The sequence below is a fragment of the Octopus bimaculoides genome, chromosome 3, assembly GCF_046866305.1.
Source record: "Octopus bimaculoides isolate indiv1 chromosome 3, ASM4686630v1, whole genome shotgun sequence".
Lineage (NCBI taxonomy): Eukaryota > Metazoa > Mollusca > Cephalopoda > Octopoda > Octopodidae > Octopus > Octopus bimaculoides.
In genome coordinates, this window is record NC_142930.1 from 53683081 (window position 1) to 53703080 (window position 20000).

Consider the following 20000-nt stretch of genomic DNA (forward strand, 5'->3'; position numbering starts at 1 on the left):
TGTGTGTGTGCGTGCGTGTGCTTGCGTGCGTGCGTGCGTGCGTGTGTGTGTGTGTGTGTGTGTGTGTGTGTGTGTGTGTGTGTGTGTGTGTGTGTGTGTGTGTGTGTGTGTGTGTATCAAAGCGTTTCCAAGACACCAGACATTTTAAATACAATCGAATGAATTAGCAAATGCTATCTGGCAAATAAATTTACTTCACTAACTTCAATAGATTATTCGAACTAGATTGAGATACCGGATGCAAATCTCTGTTATGTCAGAAGTATTCTCACCACCACTCTAGTTCTAACCATCCGAAGCCCACAACACGATATTCCACTACCACTATATCAACAGATGGTATCGAAATTACTACTGACAAAGTATTAGGAGCTAGCGTGGGCGGGAAATTGGATATGTGTGTATGCTTGGGTAAATACATGCATACATACATACATACATACATACATACGTACATACAAACATACATACATACATACATACATACATACATACATGAGCACACATACGATCGTTCATACATACACTGCATGCACGCGAAAATCCATGGACTTACGATGAAAGATATAAACTTGTCTTTCATTGCGTTTGAAGACTTCCGACACCAAAGTAACGAACTAATGAAAAACAAAAGCCAAAACAATATGATGTAAATTTGCTTCAGAATCCCACTAATGTTTTGAATCCTATTATGTCAGTAGAGTGTGTGTATGTGTGTGTGTGTGTGTGTGTGTGTACACATGCGCATAGTTAGAAGAAAGCTACGCCAACTTAAAAATATCATAATCGATATTAACATTTAACAATAAATATGTCAACAGCCCCATTCTTTGTACTGTACGTTCGTGTGTGTTTGTGTATGAGTACACATATACAAATATATATTACCTAAATTTATGTGCATATAATATACATGTATATATATATATATATATATATATATATATATATATATATATATATATATATATATATATATATATATATATATATATATATATATAATCATAAATATACAGGGATTAGCAGGAGCTGCTTCTCCAACATACTGAGAATTCAGAAATAGCAGTCAAAGAACTACTGATTCCAAACTACAAATTTATTCTCTAACGGATGGCGATATTTATGGCACACACAGAACAATAACTGAAGAGAAGAGTAAAAACAAACCTGCCTTTAGTTAATTGGGTACGACGTTTCACGGTTAAGGGTATGAAGTTACCCTATTCCGATGTTCAGCCTCAATATTCGAATAAATTTGAAAATGTCTAATAACTCATGTGAATTTTGACCATGCGACATCAAGACTACGTGAGGCAGACACTAAGAAATTTATCGGCTAGTGAGTTCAAAACACCTCACCTCAAAGAATCTATTCTATGTGTGTCACAAATAGTCCCGTATAGAAAAAAGTCCCCTATGAAGGGTTACGATTTAACCATCCAACTTAGAGGCATCAATAAAATATACAGATATATAGGGCAGGGAATCGTCAATTAGTAATAAAATTAATAATTAACAATTTTGCTAAGTAGCTCAGTATGAAAAAACCTTTATCGGTAAAACCATTTATAATCATAAATATACAGGGATTAGCATGAGCTGCTTCTCCAACATACTGAGAATACAGAAATAGCAGTCAAAGAACTACTGATTCCAAACTACAAATTTATTCTCTAACGGATGGCGATATTTATGGCACACACAGAACAAAAACAGAAGAGAAGAGTAAAAACAAACCTGCCTTTAGTTAATTGGGTACGACGTTTCACGGTTAAGGGTATGAATTACCCCATTCCGATCTTCAGCCTCAATATTCGAATAAATTTGAAAATGTCTAATAACTCATGTGAATTTTGACCGTGCGACATCAAGACCACGTGAGGCAGACACTAAGAAATTTATCGGCTAGTGAGTTCAAAACACCACGTGAGGCAGACTAAGTTGATGCCTCTAAGTTGGATGGTTAAATCGTAACCCTTCATACGGGACTTTTTTCTATTTGTGACACACATAGAATAGATTCTTTGAGGTGAGGTGTTTTGAACTCACTAGCCGATAAATTTCTTAGTGTCTGCCTCACGTGGTCTTGATGTCGCACGGTCAAAATTCACATGAGTTATTAGACATTTTCAAATTTATTAGAATATTGAAGCTGAAGATCGGAATAGGGTAACTTCATACCTTTAACCGTGAAACGTCGTACCCAATTAACTAAAGACAGGTTTGTTTTTACTCTTCTCTTCTGTTTTTGTTCTGTGTGTGCCGTAAATATCGCCATCCGTTAGAGAAAAAATTTGTAGTTTGGAATCAGTAGTTCTTTGACTGCTATTTCTGAATTCTCAGTATGTTGGAGAAGCAGCTCCTGCTAATCCCTGTATATTTATGATTATAAATGGTTTTACCGATAAAGGTTTTTTCATACGGAGCTACTCGGCAAAATTGTTAATTATTAATTTTATTACTAATTGACGATTCCCTGCCCTATATATATGTATATTTTATATATATATATATATATATATATATATATATATATATATATATATATATATATATATATATATATATATATATATACATATATATATATGAAGGCAGGATTGATACGCAGTAATATACAACTGGAAAATCCTAGAGGAATTTGTACCAAACTTTGGCATTCTCAGTTACACAAACGTCAGAACAAGGCGCCACTAATTAGTATCAAAAATTCCAATGTTGCCATCAGAATACAAGACCAGATACTGCAACAACTTGGACTTCAATGGTCCACAGCTCTTCAGTATCCTCCCACAAAACCTGAGAGGCCTTCATGAGGTGGATGCAGGCGTTTTCAGAACCAAATTGAATATCCTCCTCTCAGGAGTTCTGGGTGAAAATTACCTCAAAGCACGAAACACAGATGAGGATAGCAAACTCCCCCATTCTCCAAATGCCACGTCAGAGAAGCTTTAGTGAAAGTGTAGTAAAGCAAACAAACAACTGTAGCATGGCCGCAGCCCTGGGGCTGAAACTAGTAAAATAATACATGTATAATTTATGTACATACATATACACACACACACACATGCACACAGATATGTATGTGTGTATATATGTGTATGCATGCGTGTATGAATACAGCTTACATTGCCGTACACTATCTTCTTCTGCTGTTGATTGGAGATCACAACGATTTCGCTACTCTTTGACAGTATCACTCCTGTAATCCCTAAACGCATTTATGCTATCAGTGAAAGTCCATGTTATTTTGGCCCTTATTGTAACACACCCTCTCCCTCATCATCCATCCAGTCTCCATACTAAACTGGGTGCAGCTCTAACCATTACAACTATGCAGCAACTATTTCATTTTACTGCTTGGTAAATATTTGTTCTGTTCTCTTTTACAAACATCTATCGCATTTTTATCCGTTCCCATATCAGTGCTCAATCTCCTTTTTGTTTTACAAACCTCCCTCATCTTCTTGTCCCACACTGAAAGCTTTGCTACTTTCAGTCTTTCTCTTCCCTCTCTCTCTCTCTCTCTCTCTCTCTCTTTCTCTCTCTCTCTCTCTCACTTCTCTCTCTCTCTCTCTCACTTCTCTCTCTCTCTTTCTCTCTCGCTCTCCCTCTCTTGTCATCCATTTCTCTCTCTCTCTCTCTCTCTCTCTCTCTCTCTCTCTCTCTCTCTCTCTCTCTCTCTTGTTATCTATTTTACTGTAGTAATATAGCAGTTTTAACAGAAGAATTTATTAATGCAAAGTTGCAGCTGATTATGCTTGTACGCATGCCAGCTATAAACATAGAAACTAATAGATATAATTATTTTGAGTTAGAAGTCAAGTTTTACGAATGCGAATTCAATTTGCTGTCTTGATGAAAGATAGCCTTCCCTTTCTTATTACAAATTGCTACAAGTGATGTCTCCATCACTAATACCACTGAAAAATAAATCCCAAGGATAGTTGCTGTACTGCATGATAAAGAATACTGTTTTGCTAATGTCAAATTTATGTAGGATACTCAAAAGTTAGAATCCTTATAATCTCTTTATGGCCATGTTAGTAAAACGTAAAACATTATTTATTTTGAGGTGCTAATATAACAATGCTCAGCATTGCCAAAACTATGATAAGTACCGATATACTACTAAGGCTCATCACAAACTTAAAATCATTTCTTCGTTATTGTATGCGCTGCAGTTCAAATATTTGTATGCGCTGCAGTTCCAATATTTGGATATTTGGATGTGGGTCTTACTCTGGCCATTCTGGTTCCCACGCTGTGTGAGAAACACTCTCTGACCACTCGGCCACACACCTTCACACACACACACACACACACACACACACACACACACTTGACTCAGTGGGAACCATTCATTTTTTTCAAATTATTTTAAGAATTAGATAATTTGAAGAATAATAGATGATATATTACAATTAGAGTAAGTTCAAATGAAATAGGACTGAATTCATATTTACTTCATCTTGTGTTCATCTATATTAATAAAAGTGAAATTCTGTCTGTCCTTTTGGAACCCCTGTATCTCAGTCCACATTTGCTCTACATAGACATATTATACATTTTTGGAATCAGGATGATCCTGGGATTGAAAATCTACCCTTCATTTGGTTCTTGAACATCCAGCATTGGGGTCTGATTTAAAAGCATTTGGATTGCTATTTCTTGCCGGTAAAGCGACTGTAAGAGGTTTCAATGCTATAGTACAAGAATTACCTCCTTTAGCTTTAAGTTTTAGTAAGAAATTTAATGGTTCTTTTATCATTTCCAGTCATCAGACTGCAGCCACATTGGGGTACCACCTTGAAGAATTTTAATGGAACAGATCGACACCAGTTCTTTCTTTTTTGTGCCTGGTACTTTTTATTGGCTTCTTTTACCGAACCGCTAAGTTACGCGAACGTAAATACATCAACACCAGTCGCCAAGTAGTGATATATATATGTTATTTAAATTTTTAAAAAAACTCCAAATATTTGTGAACTTGCAATTTTTTCATTTAAACTGAACTTAATGTAATACCATATTGGTAGGATACCAATAAAAGCTTTATTATTATTGCTCTCTTTAATTTTGGGCCCAATTATCCCTCCACAGGAACTAGCTTGAAAGTCCGCACGGAGTGCAGCTTTTAAGCTAGTATTTAATATGCTTGAATTTGATATATCATACAAATTAAACTACGAAATATATTATCAATATTAATTTTCAAATTTTGATAGGAGGAGATAAATCGATTGCATTGAACCCCAGCACTCAACTGCTACTTATTTTATCAACCCCAAAAAGATGAAAGCCAAAATCAACCTCAGCGGAATTTGATCTCATAGCGTAAAGACGGATGAAATGTTGATAAGCATATTGTCCTGCGTGCTAACGATTCTGTTTGCTCGCCGCCTTATAATATATTATTTATTTTGAGCAACTATCTGTAGCACAGTGAATTAGACACCGTACCACGTATGTATTGAAAAAGAATATCAATTCTTACATGAAAGATAACTTTTCATTAGTAATGAAATATCATCCTGCTAAACCGGATATGCATTCATTAAAACAATTCTAGACAATTTATAGCTACTCTTTCGCCTGGGCAACGCGCTGCAATAAGTATTCTGTTAGTGCATGCGCGCACGTGTGTATGTGTGTGAAAATGTAATAATGCTACGACAGTAATAGTTAATTTACATCTTTCATAAGATTTACTCTTCGTAATTTCTGTAGCTGTGAGTTGTGGTGAGCGGCTTTAACAAGTCTTAAAGATACGAAACAAATGTTGATCGAATCTTCATCCTCAGCTACAGAAGACTCTGTCACCAGTTTAAATATTTTCATATCAAGAATAGATACATATTTATAAAATATATCGTAAATAATTTTATGTATTCAATCAACACAATGCTGTGCTGGAGATTTTGTGAATTAATTTCGCCCGTCAAAATGCATTATGAAATAGTTCATAGTCGTAATGGTAATAATTTTTCCAAGCCAGCTTGAGGTTGCATTATCAAATTTGCACTCTTGAAATCTTAAAATTTAACAGCTCGTCTCAGCGTCGCTAGTGAAAGTAAAGTTGGTGGTGTGAGAGGATAATGAAAAGAGAAAGATAGGAAAATGCATATGTTTGAGAACGGGTATAATGAAGAGACAGAAAGGTGAGAGAGCAAGAGAGAGAAAGAGAGAGAGAGAGAGAGAGAGAGAGAGAGAGAGAAAGAGAGACAGAGAAAGGGAGGAAGAGAGAGAGAGAGAGAAAGAGAAAGAGAGGAAGAGAGATACATGCGCTCGAAGATCGACTCATTTTTCATATATAAATGCAGAATAAAGTCATATACTCAGCCTGAGGCAACCGTAATAATAATACTAAATTTTCACCTGTAGAAAACTTAATATTTAGCCGTCGAGGACAGTGAAGCACGTGCGTTGGACTTTACCGTCGGAAAGCAAATAAATTTCAAGTTTTCAGGAGTCTACTACTACTACTGATGATGATGATGATGATGATGATGATGATGATGATGATGATAATGATGATGATAGTAATAATAATAATAATAATAATAATAATAATCCTTTATTTATTGGCCACAAACGCTGAACACGAAAACAATTAGAAACAATACAAAACAAGGGACGAGTGGGGTTTAAAAGAAAAAAACCGTTAACCAAAAACAGTTAACAAAAAAAAACAGTTAACAAAAAACAGTTAACAAAAAAGACTAAACAACAAAATTCCCCAATAGCGGGGATTTCCACTCAAAGCCAACCATGGTACCTCACACATCCTGGTCACCCCGACTGCTAAAGGTACGCCAAGTAGGCACCCCTCTTCCCTTCAGCTGCTCCGGGTTACAGACGAATGTTCAGAGTAGGCCTATTCACACGAGCCATTTTCGCAACATTCACCCACCTTTCAACAAAATTACTTCCCTCTCAATCCTCACTTTCCTTTTCCGAACTTTCAATTATCAGCATTTCGCAGAACTCTGCATCCTTGGCTGAGGGGCATGGCATGCCACTGAGATAGGAGGTGAAATCCACCATTGTTCAAGAACCACAGCGTGACCCATACAGTTCGACGAAGTACCGCTGAAATTCCGCACTATTATGCTTGGACTTGGTTTACGTGTACCCATCACAGCTTGCCTAAGAATTGTTGCTTTGTTTCCACAAAGCGCCTCTGTCACCCAGACCCATCGATGGCTTTAATCCCCTCCCGTCTCAATGCACGCGCCCTAGCTCTGACAACGCAACATTCGTGCTTGACAGTGAAGAATTGATCAAGAGCCAATCTCGCCGCTATCACGTCGGTCGCTATGCCTTTCCTAAGCGAACTCTTCTAGCTTCCTAACTAGGTCACCCTCTATCCTAGATTCATCTAACGCTATTTTCTGACAAAATCCTATCACCTCTACTCTAATAGCCTTTTTCAGGGCTATCCACCAAAAGCTGTTGACGATTGCACCCACCAACTCTTGATGGACTAACTTGTAACTCGTCTCTGAAAGCTTGGCACTCCGGGAAGGACGCGTTCAGCTTCCAGTATCCGGTGCCTTGTCTATGGACCCTATGTCGACCGAACAGATCACAAATTTATGGTCTATGTAGCCGACGACTTTCAAACGTGGACAACTTATACTACTTCTATCAACAGGCCTGCAAAATACTCTCTCTAGATACGATCTGAAAAATATCCCAAGGAAAACCTTCAAACGGAGGCTCTAATCTGTGCGGCCCAAGAGCAAGCACTAAGAACAAACTACATAAAATACAGAATAGACAACACATCAGAAAGTGATAAGTGCAGAATCTGTGAATAAAATGGTGAAACCGTATGGCATATTACCAGCCAATGTACGTCACTAGCCCAGAAGGAATATAAGAGACCCCATAACAATATAGCCAGGCTTGTCCATTGGACACTTTACAACAAGTATAGACTTGACAAAGCAAAAAATGGGTACGACCACAAACCTGAAAGCAACGTCGAAAATGGAAATGCAAAGATTCTATGGGATTTTATGATTCAGTGCGACCATGAGATAGAGAATAGGAAACCAGATATAGTCTTAATTGAGAAAGAAAACAATGTTGGATCATAGATATAGCATGCCCAGCTGACAATAAGGTATGTGATAAAGATGAAAGAAAAGTCGAGAGATATGACAGGTTAGCTTGGGAAGTTAAGCAGTTGTGGCCGATGAAAAAGGTAGCAGTAAAACCAATAATTATCGGAGCCCTGGGAACAGTGAGCAAAAATCTCGAGAAGTACGTGGAACAAATCTGGGCTGCAATAAGTGTGGAGCACTTGCAGAAAACAGCACTGCTTGGAACCGCTCGAATATTCCAGAAGGGTCTTCAAAAAATAAGAGGTGTTACCTTAGTTCACTGGTAATGAACAACTGACACCGTAGTACATCTCCAGCGATAGAAGCTGTCCAAAGGCAATGATAATAATAATGATGAAGATAATAATAATAATAATAATAATAATAATAATAATAATAATAATAATAATAATAATAATAATAATAATAATAACAACAGAAAAAGATGGTATAGACACACGCCAGAAAAGGTCACAGAAAACGAGAAAGCAACTATACTCTGGGATATGCCAATACACACAGATAGAGAAATTAAGGCCAATAGACCAGATATAGTTGTCAAAGATCATGAAGGAAAAAATGCTTTCTAATTGGTGTATCAATACCAGCAGATGACAACGTTTCCCTAAAAGAAATGAAGAAATTTTCAAAATACAAAGACCTGGAAACAGAGGTAACTCGAATGTAGAATCTAAAAACAGAAACAATTCCTATCATAGTTGGCGCCTTATGTATAATAAAAATATATTCAGACAAATACATAACAAAAACACCAGGACTTACAAATATATATAACATACAGAAAATTGCACTACTGGGCACTGCACACATCCTACGCAAAACACTTTCAATACAGTAACCATAAGAGCATCACAGCAAACCACAGCACATACTACTGAATAATAATAATAATAATAATAATAATAATAATAATAATAATAATAATAATAATAATAATAATAGGAATATATTCCCAAACACGACAGAGCTGGGACCTATATACACTGGAAGCTATGCCAACACTATGGAATAACAACAGAAAAAAGATGGTATAAACACACGCCAGAAAAGGTCACAGAAAACGAGAAAGCAACCATACTCTGGGATATGCCAATACACACAGATAGAGAAATTAAGGCCAATAGACCAGATATAGTTGTCAAAGATCATGAAGAAAAAAAATGCTTTCTAATTGATGTATCAATACCAGCAGATGACAACGTTTCTCTAAAAGAAATGGAAAAACCTTCAAAATACAAAGACCTGGAAATAGAGGTAACTCGAATGTGGAATCTAAAAACAGAAACAATTCCTATCATAGTAGGTGCCTTAGGTATAATAAAAAAATATTCAGACAAATACATAACAAAAACACCAGGACTTACAAATATATATAACATACAGAAAATTGCACTACTGGGCACTGCACACATCCTACGCAAAACACTTTCAATACAGTAACCATAAGAGCATCACAGCAAACCACAGCACATACCCAAGGCATACAAAGCTGCGCTCGGTAGTGAAGTGAAAGCACGTTATAAAAATAAAACTACTGAACAATAATAATAATAATAATAAGAGGAGACCCCCTTCTGTCATGAATGACCATGGGATTGCTCCTAGAAAGTTACCCCCCGAGGCACAAGTTCGGGCAAGGTTGTTTATGAAAGGCCAACAGTCGCCCATGCATACCAGCCTCCCCTTTCCACACCACCGATGTTATCCAAGGGAAAGGCAAAGGCCAATGCAGCTTGGCACCAGTGATGTCGCAACTCATTTCTTCAGCTGAGTGAACTGGAGCATCGTGGAATAAAGTGTCTTGCTCAAGAACACAACACGCAGCCCGGTCCGGGAATCGAACTCACAACTTCACGATCGTAAGCTCGACGCTCTAACCACTGAGCCATGCGCCTTGCCTAATAATAATAATAATAATAATAATAATAATAATAATAATGAGGATGAGGATGAGGATGAGGATGATGATGATGATGATGATGATGATACATATCTCAAGACTATTGGAAGGAATGCATTTTCAATTCAAAGATGTAGCTTTCTGGCATACTGCATCACGCAGATTCCTCATGGGGATAACGTTCAAAGTAAAACTTTGAAAAATATTCAGTTACTATAATTGAACAAGTAGACAATTCAGTTGATTGAACAACTGGAATATTTATCGTCGAAAAAGACGGAAGATCCACTTTCAAGAACCACATGTACATTACCAGCAAGAATCGCAGCCGAACAGCTGATTGTTGTTTAAGCTTCTTACTAATCTATAAATAAACTCGGCGACATAAAGTATTGACTTTTCTCTTTTGGTTGTGCATTCAGTATACACATGTGTATGAATGCATATGTTACGTATGTACGCATGCATGTTCCTACGAAGAGGATATACATACATACATACATACATACATACAGGGTGTGATGGGTAAATTGTCACCATTTTATATTTCTAATTTCACGCATGCGCATTGTTTGTTTTTGATTTTGCTGACTACACAATATAGTAGGGTCTGTGAGAAAGACAGCACCATGACTCAATTCACTCTACCAGGAATTTGGAAACGACATGTTCTACTGCTTGGCATTCACGCCGGAAGCTCCAATACGAGTATTTCAGAGTGTTTGGGTGTCAATCTGAGGACTGTGCAATCTGAGGGCAAGTATCGAGAGTGATAATAATCAAACATCCAGTCAATATCATGGCGTCTGGAGTGATCACTAGTGATGGCGACGTTATGCCCCCATTCGTCTTCCCACACGGCCTTAGACTCAACACGGAGGCCTACATCAAGTGCCTGGAGGAGGTAGTGCTGCCCTGGGTGAAGAGGGTGGCTGCTGGAAGACTCTATGTCTGACAACAGGACTCTGCGCCATACTACACAAGCAAGAGAACCCAGTCATGGTTGTCAGACAACTTCTGCGACCACATCACACCTAACATCTGGCTACCTAACTCCTCAGACTACAACCCTCTTGATTATTATGTGTGGGGCGCATTTTAGCAAAACTCCTTGTAACACCAAAGATGAACCGAAGGCAAGGATTATGGCACCATTCACTAACTTAAACAAGGAGACCGTCCAGGATAGTTGCAGAAGAATCCGAAGTCGTCTGGAGCCGTTGTTGAAGCCAATGGCGATTTTATTAAATAAATTTACTCTTTAGTATTTCAAGATATTTTTATGTACTTTTAGTAAATATATCTGATAAAATGAGATGTCAGTGTTATTTTCATGTTTGTGTAATTTAGACGGCAGTTTATTCACCACACCCTGCACATACCGATATACATAATTTATGCATTCATATAGCAAAACTTCCTTGCATATAAACATACATATGCTCTCACAAGTAAAAGTTCATACATGCATATATACATAAAATACATATATGCGTGCATACATACATACTGACATACATGCGTACATGCATGCATGTATGCAATGAACAGTCGAGCTCATCTATTTGAACAAACACTTTGGGAAAGACATTCGTCATATCAGTAGAAAAAGTACATATCCAGCCAGCTAGAGGACACCAACACACATTGACAACAAGAATAACTGCTCCTGGATCTTTGACAGATACTTGCATGCTACCTTGGAAGGGATATACTTTTGTTATTCGAGAACAGGATATAGTTACTAAGCAATCATATACATGAATACTTTATACACTCATATATAGATACATAAAAAGTAACAACACGCATGCATAAACACACACACACACACACACACATATATATATATGTGCATACACACACACACACACATATATCGTTGAAGTTTATAGAAAATAAAAAGACGAAGACAGGTGTATGAACAACAAGCAGGTGTATTAGTTTGACGCTCGGGAAAGTGAGAAAGTCTTTTACTCTTCAACAGAAAAGAACGCGAGGAAATAAACAGAGAGAATTAAAAAAACTTGTGGATATAGCAATCAATCATGTGTGTGTGTGTGGTGTGTGTGTGTGTGTGTGTGTGTGTGTGTGTGTGTGTGTGTGCGTGTGTGTGTGTGCGTGTGTAAGCGCGTGTGTGTGTGCGCACACATTAACTCACACTTATATTCGTGAAGCTTCGAAACTGTATTATTTGATAGAAGCATTCTCACTTTGTCAGTAACTGAGTTGAATTCTGCAAAGAACTTAATTAAAAACCCCAAGAAAACACATAATTTAATTAGCTGCAATATAATGAAATAATTATAATGAATATAATTATCTATATTGATTTCTTATTTTAGCACAAAGCCACATAATTATAATAGATAGGGCTAAATTCGATCGAAGTAACGGCAATATGACTCTAGTACTTAATTCACCTTGCAGTAATAAAAGGCAAGTCGATATAAACGCAGACCGTAAAGGGACGTAACTAAATACTACAATGCATTTAGTCTGAAACCCAAGTGTTTCTGTAACTCCTTCAAACTAGAAGTAATGCTTGTACTGGAGCAAAAATAAATAGAATAAGGCTCCGAAGTTGTAGAAACTTTGTCAGACTAAAATCTTGTGGTTTTTAGATTTTTACGTATCCATTCTGAGATCAAGACCCACCGTGATTGATTTTATCTTTAATCATTCCAGGACTGATAAAATAAGTTTTAGGCATATATTTGCACATATTCAATTGCTTTACCATCATCCTCCACATTGTCTGGTTATATAAGAAATCGTTATTTATATTTAGATTGAAAGTTCTCAAACACTTAATGAATTGATTCATTAGCAAATTTATTTTCTTATACTTTAGAAAGATTTTCCTATTCGCCAGCAGCTCAGCAGGTATACTTTAGAACTATGGAAATGGATTTTGTCTATTTTGATTGAGTGGCGAGAAAATGGCTATAACTTCTTTCAAAAGCATTATGTTAGTTTCATTTTTAGTTCAGTGACATCGTCTTTCTTTCTTTTTGATTCTGATAATGTATCATTAACTAACAAGTTTGATTCTATTGCTTTTATTTTCAAGAAACAATGTATTTATAATTTAGATAAAAAAAAAAATCTTCTTACTTTGTGATGGAATGCACTCAGTTAAATAGATCTCCAATACTTGGCGGGTACCTATTGTCTTCTACTCTTGGCACAAGGCCCGAAATTGGGGGCGGGGGACCAGTCGATTAGATTGACCCCAATACGCAACTAGTACTTAATTTATCGACCCCGAAAGGATGAAAGGCAAAGTCGACCTCGGCGGAATTTGAACTCAGAACGTAAAGACAGACGAAATACCACTAAGCATTTCGCCCGGCTTGCTAACGATTCTGCCAGGTAGCCGCCTTAAATAATCTTTTCTACTCTAAGCACAAGGCCCGAAATTTTGAGGGAGAGGGCCAGTTGATTAGACCGACCTCAGTACGTAACTGGTACTTAATTTATCGACCCCCGAAAGGATGAAAGGCAAAGTCGACCTCGGCGGAATTTGAACTCAGAACGTAGCGGCAGACAAAATACCGATTTCTTTATTAGGCATAAAGCCCTAAACATAGATGGGGACACCACAAGGACAGACAATACCACAGTGTGGACAAAAAACATAAAACGAATGTAAATGAGATGAAAGTTAAATAAAAATGAAAAATGAAGATGGACGCATGGGCCCCACTCCCATGCAGTACCATTTGAACCGTTATATGTATTATCTACAATTTTTCTTTTTTTCCTTTAATTTCATACTTCTTTTTTGTCTTTAGTAGAACTTCATCAGTGGTTCGATATCTCTCAAATCCACCACTGGTGGCAACTTTTTAAATTCCACCTCCACTCCTGGTGGGTCAATACTATCTCCACACATCTCTTTCAACTTTCTGTAGCTTTCCTCTTCAATCAATATTGCCTTCGTATCTTCTGCGTAGACGTATGAAGGCACCTTCACTCTTACTATTGAATGAAACTTGATTATTTTTTTCTCTGTTTCAACATCTTTTGGGTACGTCACATAATACCACACACCATCTCCTCCTCGCATCTTCTTTCCTTTCTCTTGGACTTTTGGTTCTCTCTTTTCTTCCTCCATAAATAGTCTCTCCATCTCACCTTCATACAGTTGGGTTTCCGACTCTTTCTCCACTGATAACTCCACTTTCTTTTTACTTTCTTTTTCCTTCCTACTGCTCTCATTCACAGTTTCTTTTCTCACCTCTTCTCTCGTCTCTTTCTGCTTCACTGACAGAGAACTCATTCCTCCGCGCCTCCTTCTTTTCTTTTTAACCATAGGGAATCCCTTCGCTTCTTTTCTGTTTCTTTTTCTGTTGCCTTCTCCTGTACTACATGGTCCACACTCTCATGTCTCTCCTCCTGCTCTGTTTGTGGCTTTCTTTGGGTGCACCATGCCTTCATGTGGCTCCTTTCTCCACATGAGAAACATACTGGCGGCCTACCCTCCACAATAACTCTCAGCTTCACATCTTCTGGCAGCATAATCTCATCCACCACACTATTCAAGTCCTCCGTTGTTGCCTGAATCATTAATTCGATACCATATCCCCAGTAGTTCACCTTCTGGGTCCTTGTAGCCTTCAGAATCTTCCCGTCTTTCATATTATACGTTATGGCTGTCATCAGTCATTCTTCTTTCAATTCAGGTGGTACCTTACCCACTCGCACCTTGGTGACACGTTTGCCGCAGTACGAAGGCAAGAGCACCCATTCGTCTGTCCTTATTGCCTCTGTGGAGTGCTTTATTGCTTCCTCCTCCGTTGTGAAGCGCACCTCTACAGTGGCGTATCTTCTCCTTCTCGTAATGTATGTTGTGAATCTTTTTATATTCTTAACACATTCCTCTATGGCCTCTATTGGTGCGATTTCTATCTTTCTCGCGGCTGCCTTCATGGTTTTAAATATAACCGTTCTTTTTGTCACGTTGACCGATAGCTCTTCAGGTGGTGTCTAGGCTCCACGTTTATCTCGCGGTCCTCCAACTCTCGTGCGTCTACTTCTTTGCCCGTTGCGGTCGCATAACTTGGGCCTGCCTCCGGCGTTTTCTCCATTTTACCACAATGGGAAACAAAACAACAATTAATGAATTAAGAACTTTGGCAACAATTCAAACATCAATTCAAATCACTAACAATGGCAACAATTCGATAAACACTTCAGCATAAACTCACGCAATAACTTCACGGAGCCGTTATACCGCTAAGCAGTTCGACCGGCATGCAAACGTTTCTGCCATCTCGCCGCCTTGGCGGATACCTACTTTATCAACTCCAAAGTAATGACGAAACTCAAAGTTGACATCAGCAGGTTTCGAACTCATAACGTAGTCAGACGATATTCATGTTTTTGCTGTAAATACCATCAGCGTAAATAAATAAATAAATAAGCATATATGCGTTCCTCTTCACGGATTTTTTTCAAGCTGAAGATTTGATAACGATTCAAGGATTGAGAAATAAAGGATCTCCCTCCTCAATCACTAAAACAAAAAGACGGCGTGAGTATGAGTGGAGTGCTTTGTTTTAATGACTAAGGGAAAGGAGAAAAGCAGACTTGATAGGTGGAAAGGATGGAGTTATCCTCAGATCGGAGAGCTCTGGCCTAAAGAGTGGACTTCATTAAAGGTATCCAAGGTCCTGGTGATGGAGTTAAACCGTGAAACGGACACAATCTACTATTAAGAACAGAAATAATCTCTCCCACTGGCTTCTACACAGTTTCCGTCTACCAGATTCCATTAAGAATGTGTTGATCTGTGGCTATGATTAAAAGAAATTAACCAAAGTGCTGCATAGGGGAATCGAACACGAAACAACGAAGTTACGAAGCAAACTTCTTAACTAAGGGGTTAGTTTGAGTGAGACCAAGCCACAACAATATCAGCAAACCAATTAATCGGTAGAAAAAAAAAAGCACGTGAAGTGGTACTTAATTTATCAACCAGACGTGGGATTTAAACTTAGAGCGTCGAACAAAACGGCAACTTATTTTATCCGACGCACTGAAGACTCTGCCAACTCTTTTGTAGGTGGATATTTGGCAAGTGTAATATATTGTTAGAGATACAGGTTGATTCAGTAAAACGTCTGATTAACTTCACAAAGCTTTTAAGTAGGCATCAGATTGTGGTACAGCTAGTTCATCACTTGTAAGTATTATAACTGGTTCGTCGTTAGCTTTCGCTGTTGAGAGAATCTCTATGAGACTGGAAGAAACAGATGCATATTGCGCGACTTGAAGAATGGGGAGCACAATGTAGGGCTGGTAGAAGGGTAACATATTATAGTGTTGGGAGTTGTGGAGAAAAAATTAGAGCTGAGAGAAAAGGGCACTCTTTGTAGGACCGGGTGAAGGGACGCATATTCAAGGACTATGAGGAAGGGAAATACATTGTAAGGCTCGGTGAAGGAGAGAAGATTAGGGATGGCTGAAGATTTATCAGGCTGACTGCATACAGATAAAGTTTTTGGTAGTTTCCTCATGTGCTTTGAGACTCCATGCTATCTGATACAGCGTGAAAATTATTACTCGGTCTTTTCTTATTGATTATTTTGTTTAAAGCATTCTAACTGTTGAATTATATTTTTCGATCATATTTATTTGTTGCCGATATTGTAATTTTAATGCAGGGAAACTCGTGTGTTATTTAATATTTCCTTGGTTGTAAAAGAATTTACTCGTGTAGAACGTGAGTGGCTCTGTGAGATGAGACTTTGAGACCTTTATTGAGACATTTAATAATGCTCACGCACAAATATTTGTTTAATGAATGCTTAATGCTTCACATGATATTCGACATCTCTATCAATTAGAATTTCCTAACAAAGTGAACCTGATGATTATATTTTGTAAATGGAATTTTAAAAAGATGCAGTGGTGAAGAAGACGAGAAGGTCGTTTTGTGTTATGAGCTGTTAAATTATTTGATGTGAACCATTACAAATGTTGCCAAATCGAAAATTTATTCGATGATATGTATAATAATAAACTTTTAGATGTATTTTATGCAAGTTAATTATAATTTTTCAACGGCACTTTTCAGCTGAATTGAAGAGAGTGATGACTGGAGAAATTTGTAGAAAAGATTGTTAAAAGAGCACGAATTGTAAAGCTGGGAGAAAGGAGAGAACATTGTTGTGTTGGGAAAGTGGGACATACATTTGAGAGCAATTATAAGACCCAGTAAAGAACTGCACACAGGCGGACAGGAAGAATGGATACACATTGTAAGATTGAGAGAAGGGGAGCGGATCGTAGCGCTGAGAGAAAGGGTGTCCTTCGTAGGACTGGAGAAAAGAAGTACTCTTCGTTGGGCTTGGAGAAGGGCCGCACATAGAACTGGTATAAATGTATAAAGCGAAGTTTCGAGAACTGTATAATGTGAAGTTTCACGATTTAGGGGTGATCTAGGGCGCTGAATATTCAGTCCACAGATAACATTTCAAAATTTCATTCCTGTTTCAGATGAAATGAGATATATTCAGTTCAAATTTCCTATCGCTGAAATATTAAGAAACGCAACTGATTTGAACTCATGACCAACAGCTGACAATTCCAACAACTTGTTCAGTTGACTGCTTCATCTCTACAATTTATTGATTAATATAATTTTTTTCTTTTTCATTTCTTTTACCAAAATCCAATAGCTCTGGTCTTAATGAAAAAGAAATAAATGTAGCACTTTGAATTTCCCTGATCGGTAACTGAGTAAGTGATGTAAATTGTTTGCAACTGGGAATCGAAATTGTTTTGCAAACACTTGTCAGAAACCTATATTTTTAGGCATAAAATCTTGTCTTTATTTTACTCTTCAAAACAGCTGTAGGTGTCAGAAACCAATTTCCTTTCAATATTTAGTTAAATCCATTACCTGTTGGTATTGACATTGCTTTTCGACCTCGAAGTGTTGATAGAATAAATAATAGTCCAGTATTTGGATAAACAAAATGGATCTCCATCGATTTCGGCGATCAGTAGTCAATTGTTCAATCAGCTGAACTAACTGCTCATGGAATTTTTGAATAAGCGGATGCGCATTCCACTGACACCTGATGTGATTTTTAAGAGGAATCAGTGGGAACCACTGTGAAAGGATGGACTTTTAAAATCCAGGTACAATCCATCCACGGGCTTTCGCCTATTTTCCGGCTAACCAAGTTCATTCACAAGGCTTGGGCTAACCCGAAACTATACTAAAAGACAAATGCTTATGATGCTACGCAAAGATATGAACTCTTGGGATGCAGCATGACTGAATTAGAAGTTTGTTTTTCAATTGCTATCATTAAAGAGCTATGATTTTTCACTATGATTTTAAAATATTTTAGGCATGTCTTTTACGGTAACATCGGATCAATCCAAGCTTCATGAGTGAAACTAGATTGACAGAAACTGAGTGGACGCCCATCAGATGGGTTGTACTTGTAATTTAAGGATCTACCCTTGTCTCTGCGTGTCGCACTGATCCTACCTGAAAATTATGTTAAAAGTAAACATGACTGCGAAATGATGAACCACATACAGGCTATGTCAGTAGGGATAGGTGAAATTCAGTTGAACTACTGAATATTCATCGTCGAAATCTACGTAGATCCATTTAGTGCGGGAGATGTAATTAACTGTGGCCATATGCCAAGTAAAAAAGCTTTATTTATTTATTTATTTATTGTTAAATTCAATATGTTACTCTCTACTTTTTCTTCCTACCTGTTTCTCAAATCTGTATTCTACAATTTTAGAAATGTCTGCAAATCAAGCTAACATGTAAACTTTTTCTTTTATATTTCAGAAAATTTCAAGAGAAAAGTCAAAAAAGAAAAGGACAGATATTGAGTGTTTCTAACATTTTTGATTCACTGTTGCTTTCCAATAAAGAGGAAATACATTGTTCAGGAAGAAGAGTTAGCTAAGAAATAAAACTCATTCAGAAGTATGAATGGAAGAAACTTCTAATTGATGCACTGCAGTAAATAACATTTAACACATCAAGTCGATAAACAAGATGAAAGAACATTCAAATTTATCTTCAAATTTTACACTGGTTGATAAACCCAATTTATTCATGCATATTGCCGATACTTTACATATTTACGCGTTACCTGTTTTGATTGCTCTTGGAATACCGGGAAATTTACTGTCTTTTATTGTATTCACGTGCAGCACAGTAATGAATAAACTTCCATCAAGTACATACATGGCAGCACTCGCTTTATCGGACTCGGGTTTTCTTTCAATTCTCTTGTGCATTTGGCTTCAGAAAATGAACATACACGAATACGTTACACAATTGTGGTGTCAGTTTATTGTATTTGGTGCGTATATATTTGGCTTTTTGTCCGTGTGGTTTACTGTTCTATTCACAATAGAACGATACAAAGTCGTCTGCTATCCTTTGAAAGCAACTCAAATATGTACAAAGCGCAGAGCTCGTCTATCAACTCTCATAATATGTGTCTTTCCGGTGTTTCTTTATATGCCCAGCTTTTGGACGACTATTGATTACCATGGGCACTGTTCGTATCGCGAAGAACTGTTTGTTCTTCTTACTGTGATAACGTATATGGATACTGCACTTACATTTATTTTGCCTTTTCTGGCTCTTCTTTTCATGAACCTTCGAATAATTTGGGCTATTCGTGCTGTGAAAAAACGTATGAACTGGTTACAAGAATCACAGCCGCATGAGAAAACACAAAGTTTGTTATCAAAGACACAAATGAAATTGACCAAATCACTGGTAATTGTTTCAAGTGTTTTTCTAATGATGGTTCTGCCTAGTCATATAACAAGGTTTTACTCTTTAATCTTCACGAATTTCTTATCTTATGACATAATATCATTGCAGACAGCACAACATTTCTTACAAATTCCGTATTATTTAACATTTGGAATCAACTTAATTTTATATACCGGAACAAGTTACA

General features: G+C 37.3%; 1 protein-coding gene across 2 annotated transcripts in view; it reads left to right on the forward strand.

Moving 5' to 3' along the window:
- The window catches only part of LOC106877711 (growth hormone secretagogue receptor type 1), a 199806-nt gene that overhangs the window by 178400 nt on the left and 1406 nt on the right, over positions 1-20000 (forward strand). The window contains exons 1-2 of one of the 2 annotated variants that reach the window (XM_089348986.1): positions 15245-16225; positions 18866-20000. The exon at positions 18866-20000 is cut by the window's right edge and continues 1406 nt beyond it. In XM_089348986.1, coding sequence (XP_089205112.1) covers positions 19079-20000 — 922 coding nt within the window. In that variant the 5' untranslated portion in view covers positions 15245-16225; positions 18866-19078. Of the gene's footprint in view, positions 1-15244; positions 16226-18865 lie in introns of those variants that run through there. The other variant, XM_052966453.2, reaches the window with a different exon arrangement.